Genomic DNA, 21,164 nt, shown 5'->3' with positions numbered 1-21,164 from the left:
GTAGTAACGCTGAGAGCGCGTGAAGAACACCGACATGATGGATTTAACTCTCTTATCGTCGCTGCTTTTGATTTTCTGCTGCTTTTCTGCCTCAAACGCCGCAGGTAAGACCGGAAGTACCTCCGCTCGCTGTGTGGAGGAGCGAGCTCGTTTAGATACCGACTCTCGAGAGTATTTTAATAAAGTCATACTCTGGTATTATTTAAGCATATTAAACCAAATGTTTGAAGATACTTGTTTTAATGAGAGAGACGGAATTGATGTGTGTGGCGTTGGGCGGTGGTCCGTTCACGAACAGACGGCAGTGTCGGGAAATGTTGTTTATATAGTAATACAACTAAAGGGGGGAGGGGGGAGATTAGTACCTCTTGATATATATATATTAGTTGCTAATCTTTTTTGTTTAGTCTACATTGTACTACTACATTTTCAGTAATAGTTTTTATTGGTTAATTTTTTACGAGCCTATAATTAAATATTATTTTCATCATGGACTCTTTTGTCATATTTAACCTTGACACTAAAAAATGGCAGATTTTCAAATGATTAGTTCTGGTCTAAACACAAAGACACTCAAGATAGTATATGTTATAACGATGAAAAGCAACACAAAATAATGTATAATCTTTGTTTGATAAATTACTAAATTTCAAAATAGTTGACATTCAATATTTTGTCTGGTTTTATAATCATTCCAGTCCTAATGTGTGTTGATTTCTGTCTTCTTCTTGTAGGTAGAGGGCGGGGGTTCATTGCGGTTATAGACCCTACAAACACCAACCAGGTTGTTGTGGACAAGGCGACGTCCGACGCGCTGAAGAGTAACCTCACCACCGTCTTCCTCCCCATCGTCTACATCGTGGTGTTCGCCGTGGGGCTGCCCACCAACGCCCTCGCCATCTGGGTGTTCCTCTTCCGGACCAAGAAGAAGCACCCGTCCTCCATCTACATGGCCAACCTGGCGCTGGCCGACCTGCTCTTCGTCATCTGGGTCCCGCTGAAGATCTCGTACCACTTCAACGGCAACGACTGGACGTACGGCGAGCCGCTGTGCAAAGTGATGGTGGGCTTCTTCTACGGCAACATGTACTGCTCCATCCTCTTCATCACCTGCCTCAGCGTGCAGCGCTACTGGGTGGTGGCTCACCCGCTGTCGCAGCAGCGGAAGAACAACAAGGTGGCCGTCGGCGTCTGCGTGGCCATCTGGGCGTTCGTGTGGCTCGCCAGCACGCCGCTGTACCTGTACGAGCACACGGCCGCCATCAAGGACCCCAACGTCACCACCTGCCACGACGTCAGCGTCATCCGGGACGCCCTGAACCCGTTCCCGTCCGTGCGCCTCCCGTACTACTACTTCGTCTTCATGGGTCTGGTGGTGTTCCTCGTGCCCTGCGTGGTCATCGTCGTGGCCTACGTCCTGCTGCTGGGCGCCCTGGGGAACAGCATGGGGGACGACACGGCGGCGAAGAACCGCCGGAGGGCCGTGGTGCTGATCGCCGTGGTGCTGGTGACGTTCCTCGTGTGCTTCGTCCCCAGCAACGTGATGCTGGTGGTGCACTACTCGCTGCTGAAGGACGGCGTGGCGGACAACGGCTACGGCTTCTACGTGGCCACGCTGTGCCTGGCGAGCCTCAACAGCTGCCTGGACCCGCTGATCTACTACTTTGTGTCCGAGGACTTCCGGAACCACGTGAAGAACACGCTGCGCTGCCGGAGCAGCCGCACCGTGGAGAGGATGAGGGTCTCCTTCAGCTCCATGAAGTACTCCAAGAGGAGCAAGTCGTTCGTGTCGGACGGCGGGACCACGCAGAGCAGCTCCTGTTGAGGCGCGAGGAGGTCCGCGGACGCTCTGGGGGCGGGGCCTCGCGCCTCGCACTCTGGCGCAGAGGAACCGCGGCGTCATCTCGCGGGCCCCGTGGCACCGAGACCCCGGTAGACGGGTCTGTGGGGATGGACACGGGGCCCGCCGGCCACACGCAGGTAACCTCAGAGGAACTCTTTAACTGTGAAGATGGGTGAGCCGAGCACGTTTTAAAACTTCATTGTGTACTGTTGTTTAGTGTTGATGCATTGAATACATATTTAATTTTTTTAAATGTATAAATATATGAGTGGAGAGAAGGCCTGTTAAAGACTGACGTTTTAGTTCTGCACACAATGTGTGACTGCACTGAAGACCATTTAAAGCAAATGAACATCTGTGATTGGTCAAATGAACAACTTTAATATTCATTCCTGCTATGCATGTCTTTATGGCGTCATCTTATTTGTTAAAAAAAGCAGTTTGCCACCGTTACATATTTTTTTTTTCCAATAAATGACTAAAACCACAGGCTGCAGTTTCTGTGAAACTCCTTTATTTTTATTTTTATGTTGCGTAACTTTATTTTTTGCCACACATCTGGTGACTCATTGTCGTGAACGATTCTCGTCGCCTTGTGGAAATGTCAGGAATTCATGGAATGTGTTGAGTTTCATCTTCTATTTTTGATGGACGCGGAAATGTAGACAAACCAGTTCACCTATTATTATTTTTCTCGTCTTTTTTAAAACACTATTTTACTGTTCGCTCAGATATATATGAACACATACTTCATCTGAAGTAAAAGCCAGAAAACAAAGCGGATCGGAGTGGAACGGGTTCCAGCCTGAACAGGCTTGTCGAGAGGAAGACGCTGCATGTCGTTTCACCTCTCTATGAAACACAGAAAACCTACCGGACCTGAAGCTCACACGGTCAAAACACAGCTTATACATACTTCACGTCTCCTTAATTCTACGAGACAATATACGGTCGACAAAAGAGCTATTGTGAACCAAAGTCCTTTATCTCGAGATAAGAAAAGTGTTTCAAGCAGTACCCCCCCCCCCCCCCCCCCCCCCACACACACACACACTGAGTGCTGGTAGCTTGCTGTGTCACGAGAGGTGAATGATTGCTGTTGTGAGTCCTCTTGTCTTTTGTCTCAGGAAAACCTTCTTCTCTCATGCTGTGGACGGAGCCGCTCCCCGGCCGTGTAAACAAAGCAACTTGCGGCTGTAAAGTGCAACTGATCGTAAAAATACCAACAAGAGAAAGATTTATAGATTTAAAGATGTGTTTTTCATCACATTTATAAACCAGAGATGGGGAAAAGAGTCATTTCAAAGCTTTTAAAAAGGACTTTCTGACCACAAATGCTGATTTTGTATAGTTTCTAGAACCTTTTGGGCACATTTACTTACTTGTAGTGTGTCACACTAACCGCTGTAGCAGAATGCATGATGAATTATTAAAATGCACATTATTTAACGGGTGAATATGTTTCAAAAACACACCAACAGTTTTGTTTCGCGTACAAACGTATTCCAGTCGTTATGCTAAGCTACATACACGCTAACCTGCTGCTGCTTTATTTATTTAGTGTGATTTTCTTTGAAATAGGGCTGTCACCATATCAGATTTTACCTTTCACATGTGCCATGGCCAAAATAATGCACAGGGACAATTTTGAAATATCTAAAGAGAATTTGAAAGACTTAATAATAATGCTATCAGTCAAATTCATCCTTAACTTTGTTGTTTGTGTGTTTTGTCTCTGCATAGGGGATGAAGCCTGTACCCATAACTGTATCACACATCTGCCAATACAAAGTTACTGTCAACTGGACCAGAATAACTTGTGGGGAGCAGGATACAAAGATGTATATGACTATTTCATCTAAAATAGTGTAGCTGCTCCTACAGTTGTTTACTCGTGCGTGCTGCAGCGTGTAAGGTGCAAAAGACCGATAAAGAAATACTTGTGAGAAGCCAACTTGTTATTTTTATTTTGAAGAATACTAGTTTGCAGAACAAGCTACTCAAAGTTGTTTAAAGTCTTAAGAAATTAGACGTGAAATAGAATGGGATTCTTATCATTAGGATCGCAGCACTAGAGTACATGACAGACAGACAGACGGATCTGCTGGAGGCGGCTGTGTTATTAAAATAAACACGACCTGTTGCAACCGTCAACTCCCTTGTTAACCGAAACCAGCCAAACCAGTTGTGGCTGCTGGTGCTACTGGAAACAGAGAGAAAGAGTCCCACAGCAGATCACCGCCGCCACACCACAATAATGCCACCCTCTGCTCTCCCTGTGTAATATCAGGAGGTAATATTATATATATTGTGTCCTGCCAGAGATTTATCAATCCAAATATATATTGGGAGAAGAAGTTTGCTCGATATGTTCCTCCTGAAGAAAGAAGAAAAGGGAGAAAAGGGAGACCTCTGCTGGCCGGTTGGCGGAAGTGCAGCTGGACAAACGAGTAAAGAAACATACAAAGATAAAGTAGTTAATATTTCATTTACACATTATCTCTGATGTTTTATTAATTCTTATGAATGAATAAGAAATATTTTGATTTCTATCGGCCCAACGTAGTATGGCTTGTCGAAGAAAGACACAAGAAAAATGATGTTCTATCACAAAAGGTATTGTCTTTTTTGGGGGGGGGGGTGCTATTGAGAACTCAGAGCATCTCAAAAACATCTCTAACATTGCACTAATTTACATATTCACTGCTGCATGTTAATGATCTGCATGTCGAGGACTCACATCATCAAAACACATGCAAACTAGTACGGGCACTCGGTAGAGCGCAAACCTTCGCCACAGCCGCATTGTGGCATTAGTTGCATGCCAATTGGATAAAAATTGACTGCTCTATGGTAAAAAGAATATGTTGACCTTTTCATGACCTTGACCTTTGACCCGATCGATCCCAAAATCTAATCAAATGGTCCCCGGATAATAACCAATCATCCCACCAAATTGCATGCGATTCGGTTTAATACTTTTTGAGTTATGCGAGTAACACGCATACAAATAAATAAATAAATACACGGCGATCAAAACATTACCTTCCGCATTTTCAATGTGAAGGTAATAATCACACACACACAGACAAACACACACACACACACACACACACACACACACACAGCACGAGCCCAAAAGAGTAATTAATCACAGAAAAGATGAGAAATGAGACATGAATTCGAAAGCACTTCCTGATGCCGGATTAAACTCGGCTCACTGCTCTCAGTTTGAGTTTGTTTCACCTGCAGAGCCTTGATTGGTGACGCTCCATCACATCTTAAGGAGCTTGTAGTACCATATTGCCCCACTAGAGAGCTGCGCTCACTCAATGCGGGGCCCCGAGATATGCTGCTATAGGCTTACAGGCTGCTGGGGAACTTGTTGCCTAAAAAGATGAGGGTCAAAGCTCATTCGCGACTTTATACTTTGGAAGTTGAGTACTGTATTTATGTATCATAACTTTATTGTTGCTTTACGTTATTCTGTTGCCATCTACGCTTGTCAGGGAGAGGAACCAACGGCTGTGAGCCTGACACACTTTATAACTGGAAGGTCTTATAGGAACAGGATACAGAAGTGTTGAGGTGTAAAGTAAACAGTGTGTGTGTGTGTAAACAGTTCTCCCTGAACACACCAGACCTCAGCACGGTCTGATACCACTGATCGGCCAGCAGGGGGCAGTAGACATCCAGTCTTCACCAACGACACAGATGATAAACTCAATCTACCCCCAGGTAAATATTAACGCTCATATAAATCACCATGAAACCTCCACTGCTGATTACTTACATTCGGGCTTTCTTGTTTGTATTACAAGTCAAATTGTATGAAAATGCAAATGAGGCATTATCTTATTAGATTTGTGTTCTCTTGTCGTACGTTTCCGGCACAACAAATCTGAACATTGGACAAATTCAAAATCCTTGTTTCATTTAGTTGAAGTATTCGAGGCAAAGACTTTAACAGAAAGTTGGATCCCTTTTGGTTTTTAGTCATAACATATTGTATAAATCAGGTAATAAATGATATATTTATAAATCCCTCTGTAAAAACATTGATAGAATAGAACAACATATAGGATTGAAACTTTAACTTTTATTGTATATAAGTGCCACTGAAGTTGAGATTTCTGGTCTCAAAGTAACACATTGGAGGAAAAACGTCCTTTTAAAGATATGTATTGCAAAATGGACTAACATCTCCAAATTGTACCAGCTCATGCACAATGTTGTCCTCAACACTGAGTACACTGATGATAAGTGTACCTGTACGGTGAAGCGAATATAGGAAGAGACACATCGCAAAAGGCCCGTGAGTGTCAGAGGTCGATGATTCAATGGCAGCACGCGGTGACGATCTGATGACGACGGCTTCAGGCTCATCACGTAACTGTGAAAGTCACGGAAGTCTAAAATAACTATGGAGTTCGACGCAGAAGCTGTGGCCGCCGACTCGTGTGTCTTTAAGGTCTCGAAGTGCATCGACCCCTTTGGAGAAATAGCGTTCGGCTGTCGGCACGTTGTCATTGGATGAGGCGCGAAACCACCTTTTGGGGTTCCTGTGTCGCCACTTGCTACAGACGGGTGTGTTGGCGAGTGTAAAAGAGAAGTGGGAGTTGTGCACGTCACTTTACATGCACCGCTTGGTGTCTGAGGAGACGATGACAAGGTGTGAGACTCCTCCCCTTCGTCCAGCTGCAGCGTCCACGTGAAGGATGGTTGGCATAGTTGTACGCTGCACAGACTCTTGTCCAAGTAAAACATTAAAACAACCTCGAGAGCAACATCCCAATTTACAACAATTTAAAAAAGATACGCTACTGATCCTTATAAGACACAACCACATCAAAAACAACATTTATACAACAATGTGGACTATAGAATACAGACCATCCCACTGGGGATATAAATAAATGATGACTGTGAAACTGTGGTAAGACATATTGTCACGACAGGATTAGGGTGGACCCAAATGCACAACTCAGGAGACAGATAATTCAAATAAAGATTCTTCACTGAAAGCGCCGTCAACATCGGAACAGACAGAATAATCAAACTATGGAACGCTCGAGGGCTCGGTCAGAAAAACACAAGATGATCTAGCAGAGGACATGAGGAAGTGAGGGAGCTAAATAGTGAGGGACTAATGGGGGGATGGGCTGCAGGTGAGAAGGGCGTGAGGACCAGGTGAAGGGAATGAGGGACTAACGAGGTGATCAGAGGCAGGTGAGGGGAGTTGGATTGACGAGATGGGAAGCAGGATCTGGAATGACATGATAGTGACAGGATAAAAACAACTACTACAAAAAGGAAGGCGTGGAGCTAAACTGTTACACATTTGGACAAATGAAATACAGCTACTGCACATGTGGTGTCCACAATAAAGTAAATGATGTGTCTTACGATGCAAAGACAGAAGGGGAACCGTGTGTGTGTGTGTGTGTGTGTGTGTGTGTGTGTGTGTGTGTGTGTGTGTGTGTGTGTGTGTGTGTGTGTGTGTGTGTGTGTGTGTGTGTGCGTAGAAGAGAAGGTAAAAACACTATCATAACTTAACTTAAAAGTATTTATTTCGTATTTCATGAACTTCTGTTTCTGATTGTTTAGCTTGTTTTCTTTAGTTTATCCTCCTTTAACCACCATAAAAAACTATGTTCAACTCCATTATAATTCACATCTTTTGTTTTTATTGTGTGTAAATATATGCACGTCACATAGAGAAATGCACGGGAAAATAAAAGAGCAAAGCTGAAATTTAAACGTATGCAGAAATGTAAGAAAGCAAAAGTTGTATATACTTTAACTGAGACACGTTATAAACACGTCCAATCAGAGACGATAACCTCTAAAATCAAACTGAACTGTCCTTTAACGTCTGATAAGACACAATAATTATGTCGCAATGTGTTTCCCACCTGGTGAAATGATACAGTATATTGCAGTCGATAAAATCCTGTTCTGATATATTTCTAAAATAACCTTTTCAGCTTGTGTCGAGTGCTTCGTGGGTCACCTTCCTTGCACAACACTTACTCTCCGCAGCCGTGAGGGGGGGAAACTGTTTCATCAGCTTTAATAAATGGAAACTTCTTGGCCCTGCAAGTGGAAGAAAAAGCTGCAGGAACAACCGACAGCTGTGTCGTCCCCCGGGCGGCGTCTTCGGGGGCTGAGTGTTATTCACCACTGTCAGTTATGACTCAGTGACAGAGGAGGGACACTCGTGTGTGTGTGTGTGTGTGTGTGTGTGTGTGTGTGTGTGTGTGTGTGTGTGTGTGTGTGTGTGTGTGAGAAAAGATGAAACCTCAAAAATACCCCCCCCCCCCCCTGACGATGAGAACAAATCCATTTCCAGTCACCAGGTGAGACTGTGTGACCGGTGACCCGCCGACAAGCAAAGCAAGTCCACGCACGTTTGATTTATTTTCATGGATGTGAAGTGAAACCGGAGGCTGCGTGGGAGGGAGACATGATCACGACTCAGACACACTATCTGTTGAGGAAAGTAAACGCAACTACACAGACCCTCGTATCTTCTTGAAGTTACCCTCACATGTTCATTTGCAAGGAGACGCGCGTGATGTTGCATTACATGTCTGCAGTAAAATGAGGTTTTCTGAGACACTACCACGTTCGTCCACAGGGGGTGCCAGAATCAACGCTAAGTGAAAGTGCCTCGTAGTGACTTTAATAAGTTTGTTTGTTTGTTTGTTTGTATTTTTTATTCAGTCAATCAAATCAAATACAATACAATATTATCCTATAAAAAAAATACGAAAGAGAGAGACTGAAAAGGTATAGGTAGAAGCAAAAAAATGCTTATAAATTCCTATCCTAAATTGAAATCAAAATAAATCAGAAAATTAATATAAAATAAAGAAAAAATAAAACAAAAAAAACCAATAAACAAGATAAAAAACAAAATATATTTATATAGACTACCACATATATCTTCCATATTAATCCGTTTTTAATTAAGTGATTTGTTGCATGATTATTTAATTATGTATAACTAAAAATCTCACTCTTTCCCAAACTAAAGGGCGGCCTAACACAACACACCCTCTGGGATTAAAGTCCTAGACTTTAGGGATTTAGGAAAAACATTTGTAGCACATAACTCGCATAAACAATAATTACTTTCCTATTTTATGTGTGTGCTTTATATGTTTTTAATGCTTTTGAGACTTTAAAGATTAAATTTCTTTCAATGGTTCAACAAAAAATAAAATTAACTGTATATGAGGTCAAATGCTCCCCCCCATCCTCCCTAGATAAGTGTGGAGCATGTGTCCAGGTGTTACACATTGCATCTTTAAATAATTGTATTGTAAGTATTGCTGGAGTCCCTTTAGGGGGGGTGAAGGCCTCCAGGGTGACACTGGTACATGTTTTCTTTTCCCTTGATTAACTCCTGGAAAGAAAGGCAGCGTTACCATGGGGCGTCTCACCTGTGGTATTAATTATCGGCCCCAGATAGAGCGAGGCTTGCTTAGCTTCCTCTCACTTCCTCGCAAACAAGCTGTGCCGTCACACGGGACTCTAACCAGGTAAGAACAACCTCTCCCACGGACGCTCCGTCTCCTAACTCCGATGCAAATAATGTCGGTTTCACTGTGTCGAAATGTGTAAGTAACACAATGTTGTGGTCGTCAGGAAGCCATCAAGCCACCAAGCGTTCAACATCCTTCCAGCAGAATGCCGAGCCAGCTCGAAGGTGCAATGGATGCGCTGATAGCGGTTTTCTACAACTACTCGGGCAGCGATGGAGACAATTTGAAGCTCAACAAGGGCGAGTTGAAGGAGCTGCTCAGCATCGAGCTCACCGACTTCCTACAGGTACAGTGGGATATTTGTTTTAGAACTGGATGGAGCATTTTGATTGTGTTTTACATCACATTCAGACTTTTTCTAATGTGTTTTAATTTTTTTAATTATAAAATGCATTGTTCCACAAGAAATGCCAACTAAAATATTATTAATAATAATAATAATAATTATTATTATTATTATTATTAAAACAATAATAATAATAATTATTATTATAACAATAATAATAATAACAAGAACAATAGTAACGATAAGCTTTCTTCATACCTTTATTTTTAGATATTTATCGAAAATTATAAAATTATAAAATCCCAAACAATAGATATAAAATAGGAGAATAAGTTGGTGGTTGTAAAAACAATTTAAATAACTAAAAACTATGAATCATTTAGTATTATCAATATGAAATAGAAATAAAATAAATACTGTGATAAAAATGTTAGAATTAATTAAAAGTAAGTAAGTTTTGAGTTTTTAAAGTGCAGCTCATAATCATCATCATGTATCCATAAAGCTCTTCAATATGTGGCTAAACCCCAAATTTGGGAATATGATGGTCCTTGACCTGGACATCTCCCTTTCTTTCCTCAATGGATATATTATGACCGATAGATATTGTGGTAATCCACTTATTATTGTCCTCGGATGATGCTTTAAAGGAGATGTTGTGAATGTTCCTCTGTACATGCTGACCTCGTCTCAGGACATTGTTTCCTCATTGATTGTTCTCCTGCTGTCAACGTGTAAACTGCTGCTGGCGCTGTGTGAAATAAAGGCCGAGGGGAGGAGGGGAGGTCATTTCAGATAAGGCCCCTGAGCCCGTATATATATATATATATATATACATATATATATTCTTCTTGTTCTTCCTCTTGCGAATGGGAAGCCTCAGGTGGCCAAGCATCATCATCATCATCATCATCATCATCATCATCCCAGTGGCCCATATCGCCTCCAAATATAGACGCTCCGATGATGTCATCACATCCCCTCAAGCGGGGCAGTCACCTCTGAGAATAGACACATTCACCCTCAGTTTTCTTCGACAGAAAAAACACTGACACTTGCAAGGCTTCATAGAATACTGTATATACAGGACTGTCTCAGAAAATTAGAATATTGTGATGAAGTTCTTTATTTTCTGTAATGCAATTAAAAAAACAAAAATGTCATGCATTCTGGATTCATTACAAATCAACTGAAATATTGCAAGCCTTTTATTCTTTTAATATTGCTGATTATGGCTTACAGCTTAAGAAAACTCTAAAATCCTATCTCATAAAATTTTAATATTTCCTCAGACCAAGTAAAAAAAAAGATTTATAACAGCTGAGTGTTTGTCAAGGCTCAGGAAACCCTTGCAGGTGTTTCGAGTTAATTAGACAATTCAAGTGATTTGTTTAATACCCTACTAGTATACTTTTTCATGATATTCTAATATTTAGAGATAGGATATTTGAGTTTTCTTAAGCTGTAAGCCATAATCAGCAATATTAAAAGAATAAAAGGCTTGCAATATTTCAGTTGATTTGTAATGAATCCAGAATGCATGACATTTTTGTTTTTTTAATTGCATTGCAGAAAATAAAGAACTTCATCACAATATTCTAATTTTCTGAGACAGTCCTGTATATATATACATATACCTGTATATTGCTTTTGAGTTCATTTTCTTCATTTAATCACTTTTATTTCATTTTTGTAATAGTTGCTCTTGAACTATTTGAGAAACTTTTACACAATATGTATCTAATATATATTTAAAGTAACTCTAAGCCAGAGATTCATGTGGTTTTCTCAACACAAACTTTGTCACAAATTAATTTCAGCTCATATATGATATGTTATTTGGATCATATATAGTGTATGTGCTGGAAAGGAGAACGTATGGAAGTCGAATTTCTAAAGTAAGGAGAGAAATTGTTCTCTGATAGAAATGCAGGATTCGGTTTAACATTTATTAACTTCTTTTCTCATCGCTGTGCTCTGTAAACTTTCACACAATTAACCCAATTCATTTTTTACGTTTTTTTGACGATTAAAAGCAAAACAATAATATTAAAAATCAATACCATTTGAGTTTGACCTCAGTGGAGACTGGATTTTAAATTTTAAGATATCGCCTTTATTATTATTATCTATATTTAAAGGGACCATGTACAGTTAAAAAATAAAAGTCACCATCTGATGCTCTGTACCAGATTGTAGCTTCAGTTAATTTGCATCTGTAGTCCCTTTGATGAACGTCACAACGTTAAAAAAAAAAGTCTGTAGGTCCGGCGCTGGAAAAGGAAAGCTGTGTATTGTCATTTCGATCCTGGAGGAAATGATCAATAACAGCAATAAGAGCAATAAGAGCAATACGAGCCGCGTGTGATCCGCTGCAGCTCACGGCTCATTCAGCAGCAACATCACTCTCCTCTAGAGCCTCAATCTAGAAGCCTCACCGCTCTTTTCAACCGCTCCAACAGTGTCAACGCTGTTGGCCAACAAGTCCGAGATGTGCAAGAGAATCGCGAGGAGAAATCGATTCGTTTTGCTGGACTTAAAATTCTCTTTTTATCTTCCCCTGTTTTTCAGTCTCAGAAGGATCCGATGCTGGTGGAGAAGATCATGAACGACCTGGACTCGAACAAAGACAACGAGGTGGATTTCAATGAGTTCGTCGTGTTGGTGGCCGCCCTGACCGTCGCCTGCAACGACTTATTCCAAGAGCAGAAGAAGAACAAGTAGATGTCGGCCAATCGTTTAAATAAAATGCCACAACGTACACTACCGTTCAAAAGTTTGGGATCACCCAGACAATTTTGTGTCTTCCATGAAAAATCACACTTTTATTTATCAAATGAATATAAAATATAGTCAAGACATTGACAAGGTTAGAAATAATGATTAATATTTGAAATATTAATTTTGTTCTACAAACTTCAAGCTCAAAGGAAGGCCAGTTGTATAGTTTATATCACCAGCATAACTGTTTTCAGCTGTGCTAACATAATTGAACAAGGGTTTTCTAATCAGACATTAGTCTTCTAAGGCGATTAGCAAACACAATGTACCATTAGAACACTGGAGTGATCGTTGATGGAAATGGGCCTCTATACACCGATGGAGATATTTCATTAGAAACCAGACACTTCCACCTAGAATAGTCATTTACCACATTAACAATGTATAGTGGGTATTTCTGATTAATTTAATGTTATCTTTATTGAAAAAACAGTGCTTTTCTTTGAAAAATAAAGTAATTTCTAAGTGATCCCAAACTTTTGAACGGTAGTGTATACAAAAATAAATACGATGCAGTCTATATATATAAAGTTTAGAACACGACAAAATATTCTCACTGTGTTGTCGTTGTCATCTTTTTTTATTGTGTTTAAACTTGGGTGCATTACAGTAAATACTCGTACTAGTCCTAGTTGTGTCTATGTTTTTGTGTATTTGTCTATGCACTAGATTATACACAGTAGCTCATGTCATTGCTGATGAATCATTGAGTGGCTTTAACCTTTAAAAACACGCCCTACACGTGATGTATTTTCCCTCCTCTGATGTCAAAGTCTTTGGAGATGGACGGTGCATTTAGGAAACACGTGTGTCCCTCGTCCGTCTCGCTGTCAGTCTGCGTTCCCCGAGGAGCAACATTTTATTTTTCCATCACGTTGCAGCAATGAGTCAGAGATCACAGCGATAAGAGACCTTGTGTTCAACGTCTGTAACATGTGAAGCTTTGAGATATATACATTGTGTTAACATGTATCTTTTTTATTTAGATGTCTATTTTAAAATTCTGACCCGCCGATATGGTTTTGGAACAAAGTAGTTGACTTTGAGTCTTTTAATTTGGGAACGACTGGGTGACGTCATGTAAAGAAACTAAATGGAGCTGCAGTGAATAAACGGCACTATATACTGTATATCATCTGGAAACTTGAACTCTTTCTTGATTATTTATGAATTGTTTTAACGCAGTATGTTTTAATCGCATGTGTGCATGTGCAGTGGCGGAAGACGTATTCAAAATCCTTAACTTAAAAGGTGCTACATTTGAAATTCGGAGCATATCCATTGACTCTTTACGGCTCTCAACATGGAGATTCATTTAATTCATAAAGATGTATGAACATGACCTGTAAAAGAATGTAAACGTGGTTACAGTTTAGTTTTTTAAGCTCCACTACCCTGGAATATTTAAAATATATATAAATCCTGGTCTTTCCCTCAACCCGACCACATCGTCTGTGTGCCTAAACTCAACCACATCTTCACCGTGGCGCTGTTGCAGCATGATGTCATCGGGCCAAAAATCTGAAAACATTATTGTGCCCCTTCATTGGGAGGATTTCTTGGTTTTTTCAAAGATTAATTTCGGACTAACACATTGTTCCTTTTAGTCTTTGATGACAGCTGCTTTGTATTCACGCCTTTATTTCCTGTAGTATTCAAGTATGCATTTGCGATAGACCACTAGAGGTGCTTATCTCCACACACACACACACACACACACACACACACACACACAGACAGACACACTGATTTGTGCCATCAGGCGCTCGTTCATCACCAGCTGCGCCTGCAGGTGTCTGTCAATGATAAAACACCTGCAGGCCTTTTATCACCTCTCGCCCCATTGGTCGGCTCCATTCAGGCCGTCATTTCCAGAGAGACGGCGTGCTGTGACAGCGTGGGCGTCGTCAAAGATCGTGACATCATCCCACATCTCAAGCGGTGATGATGAAGAGGCTCGTTCTTCGCAACCTGAAAAGGTCTCTTGGTCGTTATTGATGAAATATATAATTAAGGGGTTAGGGTTGGGCTTGGGGTTAGGTTTAGAGTTAGGGTTAGGGTTAGGGTTAAGGGTTGGACTTGGGGTTAGGTTTAGAGTTAGGGGTCTGTATCCCATGTGTCCCTCCACTGAAAATATATATATCTTTGTTTGTTCTTGCTATTCATAATAAACGTGTTCTGCAGCAGTGAATCAAACACAGGAAACAGGCGAGTGCTTTGTCATGCGCTATAATTTTATTACAAAAAAGTATTTTGTACAAATGTAACTCTGTAATGGCAATGAACACTTGTACTTATTATATTGACCCGTTTCCCTCTACGTGACCCATCTGTGGCAGGACTCAGCACATCATGTGTCAATCAGCAAAATAATCAGAAGGATGAGTCGTGAACTCATATGTAATATAATAACAATGTCATAAGTCTTAATAAGTACACTTTACACAAAGAAAAAACAATCCCATCAAACACAAAAGGAGACCTCATGAAGATTTATTGAGCAACAACTAAAATGAGAATTGAAAGTATGTAATATTATATCACTGCATCTGAACACATCTCTTGTTTTTAATTCAGTTTTAACGCCCACATATTTCAATTTCGGACATTTCGTCCAATCAGAGGTGCCGGCCGGGTGTTTTTTACATTTTTTTATGTAACAATTGAGAAAGTCACATCAGTTATTGAAACAGAAATCCTCCACGTTGTTGAGTTTGATGGCCTGCAGCTCCTGGCTGTTCAGCAGCTTGTAGCTGAAGGACACCCGGCTGACGAACCTCCCGCTGGACACCATCCTCACCACGGTGTTATCGCAGCCGATCTTCATGTGGGCTGTAGGGGGGGGGGAGATTTATTATAGAGCCTCGGGTCCCGTGGAACAGGGATCAGATCGGCGTGTACTCACTGGGTCCGGTGAAGGAGACGCAGAGGTCCGTGATCGGCAGCAGCTTCGACGTGTCGATGCCGCTTCCTCCCAGCAGCTGCACGAAATCCCCGGATTCTGCGCAGCCGGTCGTGGACCTCTGTGCACATCAAACGTTTATGGATTCATGACCGGCTCAGTATCACGGCAGGTTAGGAAATAGTCACGAAATGCAATCCAAATGGTTTTGTGTCCTGGGATACGACTTGATGGATGTGGTTTTTTTGTGTGTGTGTGTCGCTCAGCACTAAAATAATGCCGATGTAAAGTTATAGTTATGAGACGTGTTGGTGGTGGGCACACACATGAAATGCCTCTGTGTGAATACTTGATAATATATAAAAAGACGACTGTTGGTGGGTCTGTCTGCTGTTCGATGCCGGCCGAAACAAGCTGAAAGACGCTAAAATGACTTTGATGTCACACGGTCATGTGATGGCCAATGTCACAACAAATAATATTGATTATGTTTTGGCATTCAGGTCTGAGGACTCTGTTTACCTGTGTGTTTATTAATACGGGTCAATAGCTTCAAAACAATGTGCAACATGAACTTGTAATTTAAAAAGACATAATATCAGCAAGATGGAGGATCAAGAGATATTAAAGTAAAGCGTGATAACTGCGCATGACGTTACGGTTTTAAAGGTGTTTACGGTTCACTCAAATCACAAAAACAGTTGCAATGCAGAAATCACCTGTATCACCTTACCAAGTATTGTTACGTCAGTAAAAATTAAGCAAACCTACGCTGGAAATTAAAAAATTAGCAAATAAGTACTTGTCGGTCCCTGGTACGTCCAAAACTGGAGGGGAAACTAGAGGTCATGGTTTGAAACTAGAGGTCATGGTTTGAAACTAGAGGTCATGGTTTGAAGCAAAGGGCTGCTGAGCAATTCTCAATATTTGACTTGTTCTAAGTGAGAAAGTATTGCCTTCGGGTTTAATTTTTTTCCGGTCGTAGTTAAGAAGAAATGAGGCGAGGAGAAGAAGAAAGAGCACCGCGGAAACAGTGAAGTGAATATTGCACGTAAGTCAGTATTTTACGTATTTCTTCCGCTCACCTTGAGATATTTGTTGTAGTGACCCAGGCTGAACTCGTAGACGTCGATCTCCACCGGATAGATGATGGAGAAGCTGCAGTTCCTGTGCTGCTGCGGGATCACCATTGTGTAACTGCCCTCTGGTGACTGGGAGATCACATTACAGGCTGCGGAGCAGACGGGAAACGGGAGAAGGAGGAGCGTCACGAGGATTCCCTGGATGGGTTCTCAAGGTGAAGGAATTTCATCCACATTGTTTATTGAACTTAACCGCAGCAATGACGTCATTTGATTATGAGTACTTGGTATGAAAAGCAAAAAAGGTGCTCATTTTATTCCTAATTACTTGAGCTATCGATCCGGAACAGACACAAAGGTCCATGTCGACGTAATTCACGTTTGGTGTCATGAAAGCAAAAAATCATGCGTGAAATCTGTAATGTAAGGTTTGAATTTGGCCCTTAGATTGAGCTTATTACCTTCGCATTGAAAATGCGGAAGGTTATGTTTTGATCGGCGTGTATTTATTTATTTGTATGCGTGTTACTCGCATAACTCAAAAAGTATTAAACCGGATCGCATGAAATTTGGTGGGATGATTGGTTATTATCCGGGGACCATTTGATTAGATTTTGGCATTGATCGGGTCAAAAGTCAAGGTCAAGGTCATGAAAAGGTCAAAATCTTATTTTTACCATAGTGCGGTCAATTTTTATCCAATTGCCATGCAACTAATGCCAAAATGTTCATAATTCAATGCCTAATCTTGTGATATGTGAAGGTATGCGCTCTACCGAGTGCCCGTTCTAGTTGGTGTTGTTTTATCGTCACATGTCTTCCATGTGGTCCTGCAAGGCCCCCGGCGTGGTCCAGATCACCACGGGAACATTATTTATCATTTATGAATTTCTCACTCACGGAAAGGGTTGACGTGCTTCCGGACCGTCAGGGTGAAGCTGCTGCCGGCGTTGTGGATGCGGAAGAAGACCATGGCCACGTTCTGGGAGGAGCGCACGCTTCCCCTCAGCGAGCCCGAGTCGCAGTAGTCCACGTAGCGCTCGTGCAGAGGCAGCGGGTGGTCCTGGGAGCTGGGGAACTTCTCTCCCTTCATCACCCAGCCGTCGAACACCTTTCGAGGGACACGTTAACAGTTCTTTTGTTGTTGTTTTGTTTCATTTGAATCGAAATGCCCTTTGGTTGAACTTGACTGTGTGAGGAAACACATTGGACTACTTAGTCCTGAAGGTTTAGACCACGGTATGTTTGGTGGTGCTTTTATAAGCATGTTGCTAATGCATTAAGTTAAAGGAGCTTTCTGAGTAATTAGGAAGCTCAAGCATGTTAAATGACCCCGTTTTGGAAGCATGAAAACAATCACAGGCTGTAGTAAACAAAAACAAGGTCACATTCCATGTGATTACTGAATGTATATATAACTACGGATCTGAGGAGCTGTTTCTGTGCAACAGGAGTTAAAGGTGTTACATTGGAGATGAGGAACTTTGTTTTTTCAAACAAGTGGAAAGAAGACATTAAAAATACCCATTTAGGTTTTTATTTTACTACTTTGTCTGTTTGTGTCTGTAGATTTCTTCTAAATTCCGCAAAGATAATTCCTCATTTGCATATTCAAACATCACATTTCAGACAACTTTTAACATAAAAAAGATGTTTCTCAATGTAATTAATCAACTGAAGTTTCATGGTGAATATTAGTTATTATTGTTACCGTATTCACCTGTAATTTCTTTTGAATGGCCGTTTTCTCTAAATTAGTTTTTTCTCAGACTCGCAACCATAAATCTCCACTTCTGCTCTTCCATCCACCGAACTTTACACTTTTATTCCTCTCTATATTTGTTCACATAAAGCCTAATTTTTACTATAAAAACATGACAGAATCTTGGACCATCTGTTCTGATTTATGGAGTCAAAGATATCGTTCCCTCTGTAAACAACAACAACAACAACAACAACCGTATAGACTCTAATATATCAACAAAATCCAATGTTCAGATATCTTTTCTGGAGATGTATGCAAACCCCCACATATTTCATAACATAATTTGCATTTAACTGAACATGACCATCCAGAAGCTCATGGTGACATCTACCAGTGAACATGTTTCAACCACAGCATCCCCTTGAAGCGGAAGGAAGAGGAACGTGTGTGTGTGGGTGTGTGTGTGTGTGTGTGTGTGTGTGTGTGTGTGTTGGTGTTACCGTAATGAAGTCACCTCCGCTGCAGTCCACGTCCACGTGCTCGTAATCCACGCTGATCACCTCGTTGGGCTCCGCCATGAAGAAAGCGGCGCAGCTGAGCTGCGGACGCTCCGCCGTGAAGGTGAACTGACCCTCCAGCGCGACCATGTCCACACAACCTGGGACACACGGTGGGTTTATGCACGTGTCAAACACACACACAATGGGAAATAGCACGTCAGAGATGGATTTATATATTTTTATATTTGGATTGTACCTTTTTCTTTTGCTTCTGTGCTACTTAACATATTTATTAAAGTGTTATTGGATATGCCAATAAAACTAATTATAACTGAAAAATGAACTAGAGAGAAAGAAACGTTATTCCAGATCTATTTTGAATTTTGTATTCTTATTTTTTATATTTTCCATCTTTTTTTATTGAAATGTTTTTAAAAGTAAAAACATGTCTCCTGATCGCTCCTGATTTATATATATTATATATTTGGATTGTACCTTTTTCTTTTGCTTCTGTGCTACTTAACATATTTATTAAAGTGTTATTGGATATGCCAATAAAACTAATTATAACTGAAAAATTAACTAGAGAGAAAGAAACGTTATTCCAGATCTATTTCGTATTTTCTATTCATATTTTTTATATTTTACATATTTTTTTATTTAAATGTTTTGAAAAGTAAAAACATGTCTCCTGATCGCTCTCACACACACATTATTATAATATATGACTCACGTAAAGGTCGACGGTACATTAATTCCTCGGGTGTCTCTCTCCTAAGTTCCGAGTTGAAAAAGGAAAACAATTCATCTTTGGAGATCTCGTTGTTCTGCAGAAGAGAGGAAGAGTGCACACAGTTGACCTCACACGCGTGCGCGCGCACCTTTACAAAAGGGGCACATGGAGCTCACTCACCTCGATGTGTCTGCAGTCTCCCGTGAGGACGGACAGGCACAGCACCAGGAGGCACAGCTGCTCCCGGAACGTGCGCTCCATAACGCGCATCTCGGGTCTGTGGAGGCGCACCTGAGCGGAGGAAGTGAGGGCTGCTGCGCGGCCGCGCGCTTCTTATAGGCGCGAGCTGGTGACGAGGGCACGAGAGGGGGAGAGAGGAGGCTTGACGGTTCTTATTTATTTATTTGTATCATCTAACATTACAGATATTGATACTTATTTTGACCAGTAATCTATCTATATCTAGCTATCTTATTATTATTGGATATAATAATGATAATAATAATGATTGCTGTTGGGGAAAATATGAAATGAAAAGAGCTCGATGATCAATGACTGGCTTTATCAGTTGTATTCATTTGGTCTCAGTAGGAACTTAAACTGTAAAGTGAGTATATTTTTCCTTTCTAAAACACGTAACTTTTAATATTCGCAAATCAGAGTATAAATCAAGTTCAAAATCTGGACCAGTTTGGGAAATATTTATACAATATTGATCTAATAATCTGGGCCCAAAGATTGTCCCAGGTGTTTGTAGGAGAGGTCCAGCCCCCTCCTTCCTGTCCAGATGTTGGTTGGACACGTCCAGCCCCCTCCTCTTTGTCCAGATGTTTGTTGGACACGTCCAGCCCCCTCCTCCCTGTCCAGGTGTTTGTAGGAGGACACGTCCAGCCCCCTTTCTTCCTGTCCCAGGTGCTTTTGCAGTCTTTAAACGGCCTCGTTCGTGATAACGTGGATAATGTATTATCGTGGGTTATGGACCGATTCGGTTGTGGTTCTGCAGCATTTGTATCATTTGCTCGTTCACGGGCACGCAAACAACTTCACGCTGCAATGAGATGCACTTACAAGGAAGTTCTGCTGAAAAGTGGCATTCACAGATTTGAGTCAAGGACACAGAGAACTCGTCTTCCACCCGTCTGAGCGCACAGAGGTCTGCATGCGCCTCGGGCTGCCGAAAAGGTCAGTCCAATTCAAATGCAGAAGAATTGGACCGCGGTGGCATCGGCGCTCTTGGTGGGCGAGTTGGAGGGAAACAACATGCCGGCGTCTGCAAGATAAGCCATGGACATGAAAGTGTTTCTGTACACACGACTGCCGAATGGAAATGAGTTGAGACAATGTGCGTTTGTAGCATGACGTTGTGTAACTTCGTTGCATAACTATTTTTGCAAAAGTATGACACTGATATTTAGTTTAAAATCAGATTTGATATCTTATTTATTCTTTGAAAACTGACCTCTACTTTTATGGATCGCCATGTTGGCCAAATGTAAATATTTTGCATATTTATGCGGTCTAACAAATAAAATCTGACTTGTATCTGACCGTGTCTCCTAAAAACAGGCAGGATGACAGGATCATTCTGAGTTTGTGTACATTTTTGTTCCAGATTTTTATGCTTTTAAATTGAGATTTTACAGGATAATATTACAATAATTCAGTTCCTGTCGTTTCCTTCGGCCTTCTCGGAGAGTCACAGTCTCAGAGTTTGGTGTTACGCTCCATACCAAAAGAAAATACGACCAGATTCATTCAGGCGTTATATGTCAACGGTATCGG

At 41.2% G+C, this 21,164-nt stretch overlaps 3 protein-coding genes across 3 annotated transcripts; 2 read left to right on the top strand and 1 right to left on the bottom strand.

Moving 5' to 3' along the window:
- The first annotated feature begins 1 nt into the window (after nucleotide 1).
- On the top strand, nucleotides 2–2,332 carry LOC130205413 (proteinase-activated receptor 2-like). The gene is made up of 2 exons (XM_056432780.1): nucleotides 2–104; nucleotides 735–2,332. Exons 1-2 carry the CDS (start codon nucleotides 35–37, stop codon nucleotides 1,823–1,825), a joined length of 1,161 nt encoding a protein of 386 aa, XP_056288755.1. The 5' UTR covers nucleotides 2–34; the 3' UTR covers nucleotides 1,826–2,332.
- A 7,206-nt stretch (nucleotides 2,333–9,538) lies between these two features.
- s100z (S100 calcium binding protein Z) lies at nucleotides 9,539–12,403 on the top strand. Its single transcript, XM_056432715.1, has 2 exons — nucleotides 9,539–9,679; nucleotides 12,251–12,403. The coding sequence occupies exons 1-2, from the start codon at nucleotides 9,539–9,541 to the stop codon at nucleotides 12,401–12,403; spliced, it is 294 nt and encodes a 97-aa protein (XP_056288690.1).
- A 2,270-nt stretch (nucleotides 12,404–14,673) lies between these two features.
- Nucleotides 14,674–19,652, bottom strand: crhbp (corticotropin releasing hormone binding protein). Its single transcript, XM_056432679.1, has 7 exons — nucleotides 19,563–19,652; nucleotides 19,383–19,476; nucleotides 18,650–18,807; nucleotides 17,345–17,555; nucleotides 16,448–16,593; nucleotides 15,366–15,483; nucleotides 14,674–15,292 (listed from the first exon to the last, which is right to left on the bottom strand). Exons 1-7 carry the CDS (start codon nucleotides 19,650–19,652, stop codon nucleotides 15,138–15,140), a joined length of 972 nt encoding a protein of 323 aa, XP_056288654.1. The 3' UTR covers nucleotides 14,674–15,137.
- Between the last annotated feature and the right edge of the window lie 1,512 nt (nucleotides 19,653–21,164).

Source organism: Pseudoliparis swirei, chromosome 15, assembly GCF_029220125.1.
Source record: "Pseudoliparis swirei isolate HS2019 ecotype Mariana Trench chromosome 15, NWPU_hadal_v1, whole genome shotgun sequence".
NCBI classification, from domain to species: domain Eukaryota; kingdom Metazoa; phylum Chordata; class Actinopteri; order Perciformes; family Liparidae; genus Pseudoliparis; species Pseudoliparis swirei.
The sequence above is the reverse complement of the archived record's forward strand: the minus strand, read 5'-3'. Positions and strand labels throughout refer to the sequence as shown.

What these genes read in the sequence shown, in the direction of transcription:
- LOC130205413 (XM_056432780.1), top strand. Translation starts at nt 35, where the DNA reads ATGATGGATTTAACTCTCTTATCGTCGCTGCTTTTGATTTTCTGCTGC. An exon ending in TTCTGCCTCAAACGCCGCAG is followed by an intron (nt 105 to 734) that starts GTAAGACCGGAA and finishes TTCTTCTTGTAG; the next exon opens with GTAGAGGGCGGGGGTTCATT.
- s100z (XM_056432715.1), top strand. Translation starts at nt 9,539, where the DNA reads ATGCCGAGCCAGCTCGAAGGTGCAATGGATGCGCTGATAGCGGTTTTC. An exon ending in AGCTCACCGACTTCCTACAG is followed by an intron (nt 9,680 to 12,250) that starts GTACAGTGGGAT and finishes CCTGTTTTTCAG; the next exon opens with TCTCAGAAGGATCCGATGCT.
- crhbp (XM_056432679.1), bottom strand. Translation starts at nt 19,652, where the DNA reads ATGCGCGTTATGGAGCGCACGTTCCGGGAGCAGCTGTGCCTCCTGGTG. An exon ending in AATGTACCGTCGACCTTTAC is followed by an intron (nt 18,808 to 19,382) that starts GTGAGTCATATA and finishes CGTGTGTCCCAG; the next exon opens with GTTGTGTGGACATGGTCGCG. An exon ending in CGTCTCCTTCACCGGACCCA is followed by an intron (nt 15,293 to 15,365) that starts GTGAGTACACGC and finishes CCCCCCCTACAG; the next exon opens with CCCACATGAAGATCGGCTGC.